The 9,928-nt window shown below is 47.1% G+C and overlaps 2 protein-coding genes across 2 annotated transcripts; both read left to right on the forward strand.

The window, feature by feature from the left end:
• The first annotated feature begins 1,673 nt into the window (after window positions 1–1,673).
• On the forward strand, window positions 1,674–6,801 carry LOC136486321 (two-component response regulator-like APRR9). The gene is made up of 8 exons (XM_066483189.1): window positions 1,674–2,173; window positions 2,293–2,454; window positions 3,713–3,843; window positions 4,148–4,261; window positions 4,583–4,742; window positions 4,860–5,262; window positions 5,508–6,288; window positions 6,377–6,801. The coding sequence occupies exons 1-8, from the start codon at window positions 1,909–1,911 to the stop codon at window positions 6,488–6,490; spliced, it is 2,130 nt and encodes a 709-aa protein (XP_066339286.1). The 5' UTR covers window positions 1,674–1,908; the 3' UTR covers window positions 6,491–6,801.
• A 597-nt stretch (window positions 6,802–7,398) lies between these two features.
• On the forward strand, window positions 7,399–8,650 carry LOC136486322 (classical arabinogalactan protein 9-like). The gene has a single exon (XM_066483190.1). It carries the CDS (start codon window positions 7,735–7,737, stop codon window positions 8,395–8,397), a length of 663 nt encoding a protein of 220 aa, XP_066339287.1. The 5' UTR covers window positions 7,399–7,734; the 3' UTR covers window positions 8,398–8,650.
• Window positions 8,651–9,928: the final 1,278 nt, after the last annotated feature.

Below are 9,928 nucleotides of genomic sequence, written 5' to 3' on the forward strand. Positions count from 1 at the left end.
TCCGGAATCGCTCCCTTCTAAATGCCTGTGCGTGTTTGGAGGTGTTTGGTTTTTAGTCTCATAAAATTCATATCACATCGAATGTTTAGATATTAAAAAAAAGCATTAAATATAGATTAATTACAAAACCAATTTTATAGATGGAGGCTAATTTACGAGACGATTTTTTAAGACTAATTAATCTGTCATTAGCATATGTTTACTGTAGCACCACGTTGTTAAATTATGGACTAATTAGGCTTGAAAGATTCGTCTCGCAAATTAGTCGCAAGTTGTGCAATTAGTTTTATAATTAGTCTATATTTAATATTTTATGTATGTATCTAAATATTCGATACGACATAAATTTTATAGGAGTGACCGTAGAAACCAACATGCCCTTAAACTGTCACGTAGACGTGGTTGCCGCAGCCCGCAAGCGCCATCCGCAGGCCCGCTCGTGCGCCCCCGCAGGCGCCATGCGCGCTGGTGAGCCCGCGCCGCCGCGCGTGCGAGCGGCACGAGTTCGGAGTGTCCCACACGCGTGTCCGTGCCAGCGAGCATGAGGAGGCACGGGACCCGAGCGTTTCGGTGTGACCACTCGAGCGAGGCCGTCCGATCACGGATCGTTGGCTGTGATCTGCCTAGAATTTATTTCGGATACGCCAGACGCATCTTTATTGGGTTGCCTTGATTTGCCAAACGGGTTGCTTCGGAGGATTTTTTGAGAAAAACAACGGATGGCAAGTGTTGCCGACCAGTGCACGAAACCGGCCGTGCTGGAAATGTTAGGCTTCGGCACCCGTCGTCTGAATGTCTGATATGAACGTTTCACAACCCATCCTGTTAAGGTGTTACCTACAAGCTTTTGTCGTGATGTCCACAAGAGTGAAAATGCACAGACAATGGACCAGTACTACTCCACCAATGCAATTTTATCGAACACCAACTATTTCTTTCTCAACTTTAATTTCTCCACGGCAACTCACCGCAGGAGCGAAAGGTTAACCTCTTTCTGAACCTGTACGAATACTGGATGCCAGTTGACAGGAAGTGGAGTGAAGAATCTAGCTCCCTTAAAAACTCATCAGAAATAATTTTTTCGTTCTATTACTTATAAAAATATAGCAAAAAAAAAAAAATCTAGCGCTGGGATTCAAACCCAGTCCTTCGAGCTAAGTCGCGCACGTCCTAACCAGCTGAACCGCAATAGCATTGTTGCATGTTTCTCGAAACAATTATACTTGTTTCATTTCAAATGCCAAGATCTATAGGGTAACAGCTCGGCGTGACGCCGAGGCCTTATCCACGTCGACGTCAGGTCACCGTCACATCTGACGCATCGCCAAGACCTTGGCGCCATTGGCCATGGCGCGAGACATATTTCCTCGGTGCCAAAAGCCATGGCGCCGAGGTCAGGGTCCATGAACGAAAATCAAACCACCAGGGATCTATTTGTGAATATTTTTGAAAAAAAAAGCTGAAAAATAAAAAATTCGGCAAATATCCCCATCCCTCGGAGAGAGAAGCATCAGCATGCCGGACCAGCTTGCACGTGCACGCGCCATGGAAACAAAAAAAAAAAAAGGAAAAATCGGGCACCCGAAATATCTCAATTCAACAGCGGGCGCGGCAGAAGCCCGGAGGACAACGGAGAGGCGAGGGCAGAGGATAATATCTCGGTGGTGGCGTGGTAATTGTTGTTTGGGGCCAGGGCCATTTCCACCCCACGCCTCTCCTCCGGCTTTGATTTCATCCACGACGATGATCTCGGCTCGCTCCCCGGCCCCGCCCCGTCGCCGCTGACGTGGCGCCCACCGCGCGGAAAAAATATTGCAGATATTTTCCCCACCGCTCCTTCCTTCCCCTCTTTCCCTCTCCTCGCCTCGCCGGCTCCTGCTCTGCTCCGCTCCTACCGGCAGCAATCGAATGTCTCCCGCCGCCGCCGCCGTCGTCGCAGCCTCCGCCGGAGGAGGAGGAGGAGGAGGAGGAGGAAGCGGCGGCGGAGAGGCGGGCGGTGGCGCCGGCGCCGGCGCGTCGTCGTCCCCCGCGTCCGCGGCGGGGGCGAACGGGCGGGCGCTGGTGCGGTGGGACCAGATCCTCCCGCGCCGCTCCCTGCGGGTCCTCCTCGTCGAGCACGACGACTCCACGCGCCAGGTCGTCACCGCGCTCCTCCGCAAGTGCGGCTACCGCGGTGAGTCGCCTCTTCTCCTCCCTGCTCCACAGCCCGCGGTCGTTAATCCCCCCGGAAAGGAAATTCTCGGCGCTCCGTTGTTCTGACTCCTCTCCCTCCCTCCGGGAGACGGACGGCAGTGGCCGCGGTCGCGGACGGGATGAAGGCGTGGGGGGTCATGCGGGAGCGCGCCTACGCCTTCGACCTCGTCCTCACCGAGGTCGCCATGCCCTCGCTCTCCGGCATCCAGCTGCTCTCCAGGATCGTCGCCGCCGACGAGTGCAAGAACATCCCTGTCATCAGTAAGCCTCCCTCACCCCCGCCCCCCCTCCGTTTTTTTTCCTACTCGCTGCTCGATCGAAGCCAGATTCATATTTTATTTCCTTTCCCCCGCAATGCTTCGTGTGTGCTCACGACGTGCCTCGATTTCTTCTCTCCTTCTGGATCAAATCGACCCTGGGAATGGATTAGGCTCCACTAGTAGCCAAGCGGTAACTTCAAGCAAGGGACTGGTGATGCCGGATATACTGTATAATTTTATGCTCACTGCTCAGCTCCGCCTGGATTTTTATATTATTATGCTCTGCACATGCTTGTTACTAAAACCGGGATGCTTGTTTCGTATGAGCAGCTTTAAGGTTTGCTGTGTCATCATTGTTAGATTAGATTCCCCTCTGTGATCTTCCCCCCTTGTGCTGTAAGCCAAGTGTTGCGTACATACCATTCAAGGATTAACATGGCATTAGAGTGCTTGGAATATGGGAGTGGAAGTAGTTTGTTCGCAGAGTTTCTGTGGTCACTGCTGTTCTGTTCTGCAGAATTTGATTCCAAGTATGTGATTGGAGCCAAATTATCATTTTATAAGATTTTTGAGTGGTACATATATACACTTCTTTGACAGGCACAGGCTAAACTCTATAATCAATCACATATCTTGGCTGGGAAATTATCCACTTCATCGGGTGCTTTCCAATTTGAATTCACATATCCATGGCATTAGCTCAACAAAAAATGAGGCGGCGGTAGTCCTGGAAATCAAATTAGAAAATATTGAATTGCAGTGCTCTAGGTAGCCGTTGGAACCAAGATAGCTGCAGCATTACATCAAGGAAATCAAATTAGAAAATATTGAATTGCAGTGCTCTACGTAGCCGTTGAAACCACGATAGCCATAGCATTACATCAATTCAAGTGCTTATTTTAATGGTACTGGATCTATGCTAAATATAGGGGATGTTTACATTGAGTGCGCAAAAAGACAAGAAAGACCTTACCAAATATGAACAGCACTTTCGTCAAAGAACAAAAGATGAGCTGGGCAACATGTGATTGATGTGTTTATGTCAATTCAACCGTTATTGTAGCTCATATTTTTCTAATCAACTAAACTAATGTTACGACAACCACTTGATCAGCTGATCGGCCTAGTATAGTGATGTGCTTATATCTGACATAATGCCATACGAGCATCACAAGCGGTCTTGAATTAAGAGAATTGATGAATCTAATATTTAGATTTGTTATGGGTTTCATCGGTTTTGCACATGTTGCCTGTGGCAGTGATGTCGTCCCAAGATTCTATTGGCACAGTGCTCAAGTGCATGCAGAAGGGTGCAGTGGACTTCCTTGTGAAACCAGTGAGAAGGAACGAGCTGCGTAACTTATGGCAACATGTGTGGAGGCGGCATGCAGTAAGTTCTTTTTCTGCAGGTCTTTAAGAACATGCTTCCTTTTGCCATGGCATATTGGTGCATGCCGCAAAATGTAGCCTTATCCAAATGCTTTGTTTAATTTTATTTGTCAACCTATCTGGATTTAGTTTGGCTGTCTTTTTTCTTGGAACTTTATGAACTATATATAAGTAGTTATCTGAGATCCTTGGTGAAATACTGGAGAATGGTCATGTAGCCATTTTAGCTTTTATCATCTATCTGTTATATACTGTTAATTTATAGTTTTTCTTTGGGATACTTAGGCATTAAGAATTGAATGCAGATGAATTGCCAGACAAATGGATCAGAAAATAATGCAGCCAGCAATCATATAAGTGCCAATGTTGCTAATGGGTCAAAGACAGGAGAAAACAGCGATGAGGAAAGTGATGCCCAAGTAAGTATCTAATCTTGCTTACACCTTATCTGTTCAACTGGCATTAATGCATGTGTTCAGTTGCATATTTGCATTCCTGCTTAGCTTGACAACGCCAGTTTAATAGAAAGTAGTAAAGTTTGACAGTATAACATTTAGAGACATGTCCTTTTCTATGATGGTTTTTTTCTTGACTTTACGTAGTGACTGTAACTGGCACTGTTTAATGGAATCAATTAGAGTTCATCATTTCATCCTTTATGCAGTTCTGATATATCCTTGACATTCATATTGGATTTCCTTGCCATGTTACATTATTATAGACTGTTTTGTCTTGATCAGAACTTTGGTAGCAAGACGCAGGCTGAAATTCAGAGTGTTGAGAAGTTACCAGAGATTCGTAGAGATGAAGTGGCTGGTTCATCCAAAAAAATTGAACCACAAAGTAAGTCTTATGATGATGGGGTAAACACAAAAGTGGATGCGTCAAAAGATAGCGATGGTAAGGAATTCAGACCTGGTTACATAATTTTATGTTAACTTGTGCTCTATTATTAGTGAGTTAGTGTGCACCACTCTATTTTGCCTTAATGGTATTTTGTCATTTCATCGCATGTAGGTGCTCCAAGTGGAAGTGAGAAGAATGTGCGTCCCAAATGCTTTAATGGTATTACTTCTGCAAAAGTGGCTGAGCAAATTATGGATAATGCCTTGGCAAAGATACAAGTTCACGTCGTCCAAGCAAATTATGCCTTGAGGATCACGGATACAAGTTCATGTCGTCCAAGCAATCTTGGCAAAGATTTGGGTATGACTGAGCCAGCAGCTGACAGAAAATGCCAATCTTCAGTCATGGAAAATAATGCTGTCATGAAGGGTGCTGCAATAGGTCATGCTGATTCTTCCCCCTCCCAATTTCTGGAGACCAACTTGGGAAAGCAACACCATCTTAATGGTTACAAAAAACAAGAATTCAGGGAAAAAGATATCTTTAATCACTCGAATTCCTCTGCCTTTTCAAGGTACTTTGTGCTGATGGGTTCTAAACTTTAGTCTAAATAAATTCTGATTGCCTATCTAGTCCTTGAATGTGGCTGGAAATTATCTGTTAATGCATGGCTTTCTGTCCATGCCCATTTGTTTGTTTATGAGGTTACATGTTTTAGTACTCATATAGACCCATTAGTTGATGTTAGTAACTCCTCAAATGTGTTGCATAACTCTGACTAGCTTTATTGTACTTGTCCATCGCTTCAACATGACACAGATATGGCAATAAAAGGATAGAACCATCAGGCGAGGTACAGTTTTTTCCTTCTCTCTGCACCACTGGGCAAGAGCATGTTCATGGCAGGGACCCAGTTTTCCAACCCAATGGGGTGTTGCTGCCTCCCAATGAACATAATACAGGTGAGAGTACAAGGCAAGCTCGAATTACTTTGGACAGTAGCACGGAGGGTGCTGCCATCATGTGTTCCAGCAGTGCTAGGGAAGATGCTGGTGCAAGTAGGTCTTCCCATAGAAAGGACAGTATGAGCCATCCCTCATATGGGTTTATACCTGTTCCAATTCCTGTCGGTCCTGCGATGCCCTACCATTATGGTGCAATTCTGCATCCAGTATACTACCCACAGGGTCCTCTTATGCACTGTGATTCAGCTGGAATCAACACGGCAGCAATCCAGCACGCCTCTGGTCAATCTAATTACCATGAAGCTCCTGGTAAACCATCTCAGGTTGGTGAGCACAAACAGTCAGAGGAAAACCACCAGTTGCATCATTCAAGACAAATTCTTCGTGAATCAGGAGAACCAATTGACATGGCGAGAGCTCACATGGATCATGCTAACCAGAGTGCAAGCTGCAGCCCAGATATCTGTAAAGGAAGTGGATGCACGGGTAGTGGTGAAGCCGATATCAATGCACATACAATGGTTGCCCTAGAGAGTGGCAACGAAAGTGGCATCCAAAACAGTGATAGGACTCGCCGTGAAGCCGCGTTGATGAAGTTTCGCATGAAAAGGAAAGATAGATGCTTCGAGAAAAAGGTATTTCATTTGATAACCCTTTTAGTCATTAAATAACTACCGAATTGTTTCTTTATCTAACTCAACCTTTCGTATTTCATTTCTACAGGTTAGATATCATAGCAGGAAGAAGCTTGCAGAGCAAAGGCCAAGAGTTAAGGGACAATTTGTAAGCCAAAAGCTGAAATCAGCTACAACAACAGAAGCAGAAACTGACTCGTGACAGGCGTTAATTTGTAACTGTATTTTTTATTCTTCCCTTCCCACCAGGTGTGGGCAATTGGACTGGTAAGACTGAAGGCTGGCAAAAAAAATTCCCTTCCATGGTTAGCCTTTCTGTACAAGGGCGAACTCTTTAGTCTTTATGTATAGTGTTTGTTGGCATTCAAGCCTTATTTTGTAAAGTACATCAAATTGACAAATGTTCAGAGGATTAACGGGTGGTGGTTAGGAAAACGGTGCAACCACCCGATTTCGTCTATGTACTTATGTTTGTGGAGTGAGAAAGCAGAGCCTGTACAGCTTATTCACCCATTTTGTTGCCATTATAATAGTAGTAACTTGTAGTAATTACTACTATGACAACAACAGACACTGTTGTACAACTTAGAACAGCATTTCCCATTGGGACCGTGCCATATCATTTTTTGGTTAATCCTGTGAGTAATCTCCTCGATAAAGTGCCCACCTGTATGCAGGACAGTTGAGATTTGTTTGATCCAATCCAATCATCCAGCATTTTTTCTTTGATAAGTCGACGGGGAGGGAGAGGATCCCCCACCTGATTTTCATATTGATTGAGTGGCTCCAAAAGCCGAATGTTCAAAGTACAAGGTTTTCAAGTTGCCCAATACTGGTTTACATTGCGTTAACTAAAATAGAGCACCAAACATCAGCGATCATCATCCAGCATTTTGCTTGCCTGGAAACTGAACCAGGAACCAGCAGGAATGCAGGAAGCACACCTTGTCTTTGTACTAGTACACAGCAGCAATTCAGCATATATCCTTTGCCTGTCTTGTACTCTGGAAAGCATCAACGAATCATCATTCACTGGAAATCTTTTGACCTATTTCCTTAATACTTTCTGTGGCCTATCATTTCACCCAACTGGAGATGCACATGAAGCTGCGGATTTGTTGGGATTAATCTGCGCCGTAAGAGGAATCGGCAATTCCTTGCTGCCGATTTCAAGAGCATCTCCCTTTACAGACAGCATTTCTCATCTCACTCAGCCCACGTAATATTCCGTTGGAGCTTGCGCCTCAAGTTTGGCACATTTCTTTGCCGCGCTGGGCCTCCAGCCACCGTCTTATAAACCCAGAGGTCCACCAGCTCCCGCGGGAATCTCACCTGTGAAAGCGAGCACACGCAACGCACCTACGCGAGCAAGCAAGCAAGCGCATCAGTGTCCTCTCCTGCGTTTCTGTCCGTCGATCGAGCTACCTAGGCGGCGGCAAGTCGGCAATGGAGGGAAGAAGGGCGGCCGCCGTGTCGTCGTTGGTGGCGGTGGTGTCGCTGCTGCTGGTGTGCTTGTGCTCCTTACTCCCGGCCGTCGTCGTCGCCGGTGACGAGGGCGAGCCGGCGGTGGGGAGCCCGGACACGAACCAGCTGTGCGTGAGCAAGTGCGGGACGTGCCCGACGATCTGCACGGCGTCGCCGCCGACGATCCTGCCGATGACCGCGCCCCCGCCGCCGGCCCTGGCGCTGCTGCCGCTGTCCGCGCCCCCGCCGCCGCCGTACCTCGAGCTGGTGCTGCCGCCGCCGCCGCAGGGGGACGTCAACGACCTGCTGCCCCCGGTCACGCCACTAACGAGCCCGCCGGCGCCGGAGTCCCCGTGCTCGACCCCGCCTTCGTCCTCGTCGTCGGAGCCTCCGCCGTCACCACCCCCGCCGCCGCCACCGAAGAGCAGCGGCGGCGACGGTGGCAGCGGCTCCTCCTCCTCGTCGTCCTCGTCTTCCCCGTCTGCGCCCTCGCACTTCTCGTCGCCGCCGTCCCCGCCGTCGTCGTCCAACCCGTACTACTACCTGTACCTCTCCGGCGGCGCCAAGGCCCGCGGCGGCGCGTCCAGCGCTTGCGCGGCGCTCGTCCTCGCCGCGTTCCTGCCCGTCGTCGCCCTTTTCAAGTGACGCACGCCCATCAGTCCACTGTCCAGACCGGCGAACATGCATTACGTACGCGCTTCGTTTTGGCATCCGATTCGATGATGATCTGTCGACCTTTCCGGTGCCAGATGATGGATCCATGCAGATAGTAGCTGTGTTTACAATTTGTTGATTGTATTAACTAACGTTAATTGCTGTACGTACGTACCTTAATGATTTTGTAAAGTGAATTCTAATGATGGTCTAGTGTGTTCTACCTTTGGCTTTGGCTTCGACGTTGCATGCTGATCGATGGCTTCATGCTCAGTGCTTTGTGAGGAAACTATTACAATCTTTTTCTTGTTTGTCTCACCAGACACAAAAGGTGTGTCTTACACACTTAAACTAAGGTTGCACGTACTATACATTTCTCCACGCAATCACCCTGCTCTCCTTTTAATTTGTGTCTGGCAGCTCTCACCATCGGATCCATGCATGGCCTATGTGCCATCACCATATTAACCCATCTTTATGGAGCATTTTTTAAGTCATCCCTACCACGCTCTGACGGTGCTTTGCCGCCCTACCAACCTCCGAACGTTGCTGTTGGGCAAGCCGACATCCTTGGCTCCAGTGGCGGATCCAGAATTGAAAACCTGTAGGGCCAAAGCTCATTGATTTTAGATCAATTAACGTCATGAATACATAAAACTGCAAATTTTGTAAGGGGATTTGGCAAAAGTTGTGGAGCGAGGTGGCCCCACAGCCAAAGCCTAGATCCGCCACTGCTTGGCTCTACCTGAACCCTGGAGCTCATTCCTTTTGTTCCATTGTGCAACCATGATACTTTTCTATATGTTGGCACTACTGTTAAAACCAAAAAAATTAAGGTTGCATTAATTGAATATATATGTGTCCAAAGAGGAAGCTCATATTACTATCACCATGTACTCTCCAATAGAGGTGGAGCCAGAAATGTGATTTTTTTTCTTTTATTAGGGGTGTCAAACCGCCAACAATACGATTTTTGTAAATATTTAATAGAATTTAAAATTTTGGTGGAAATTATATTAACTTAGGGCAGTTTAACCCCCTTGGCTCCCGCTCTCCAATCAATTCAATGCATACAAAGGTGCGTGCATGATTTGCATCAAAGTGTCATGCACAACAATGGTAGTATAGCCCCATCTCATTGGTGCAAGTTATTTGGGAGGTTCTATTCATCAGATGCCTAAACTTTGGCTTTTTATTTAGGCAATGCTTTTCCACCACATGATCAAGATATGACATCCACTATTGTCTCTTTCTCCACAGCAATAATGCATAGCTTATTTTCTCACTTCGTCCCACATCCGCATTTGTTCTTGCCTTCCTCTCATCCTTAGAGGCTATTGGAGCACCCCCTCTCCTGCCACACTATCCACTCCATTTCAAGTTACCTTCGCCTATTCAGAAACCATCCTCCGCCATCCAGACCAGACCTGCTGCCTCCCTTGCTCACCGCTTCCTTTCTACATAGACACAGAAAAACCTCAAACCGTGACCGCACACCGTCACACGTTACTAGGCCATGTTT

The sequence above is a fragment of the Miscanthus floridulus genome, chromosome 10, assembly GCF_019320115.1.
Source record: "Miscanthus floridulus cultivar M001 chromosome 10, ASM1932011v1, whole genome shotgun sequence".
Classification (NCBI taxonomy): Eukaryota; Viridiplantae; Streptophyta; class Magnoliopsida; order Poales; family Poaceae; genus Miscanthus; species Miscanthus floridulus.

Bases quoted from the DNA above. Each gene is read 5' to 3' on its own strand.
- LOC136486322 (XM_066483190.1), top strand. From the start codon at position 7,735: ATGGAGGGAAGAAGGGCGGCCGCCGTGTCGTCGTTGGTGGCGGTGGTG.
- LOC136486321 (XM_066483189.1), top strand. From the start codon at position 1,909: ATGTCTCCCGCCGCCGCCGCCGTCGTCGCAGCCTCCGCCGGAGGAGGA. The intron at 2,455-3,712 runs GTAAGCCTCCCT...TGCCTGTGGCAG, and splicing joins CAAGAACATCCCTGTCATCA to TGATGTCGTCCCAAGATTCT. The intron at 5,263-5,507 runs GTACTTTGTGCT...AACATGACACAG, and splicing joins AATTCCTCTGCCTTTTCAAG to ATATGGCAATAAAAGGATAG.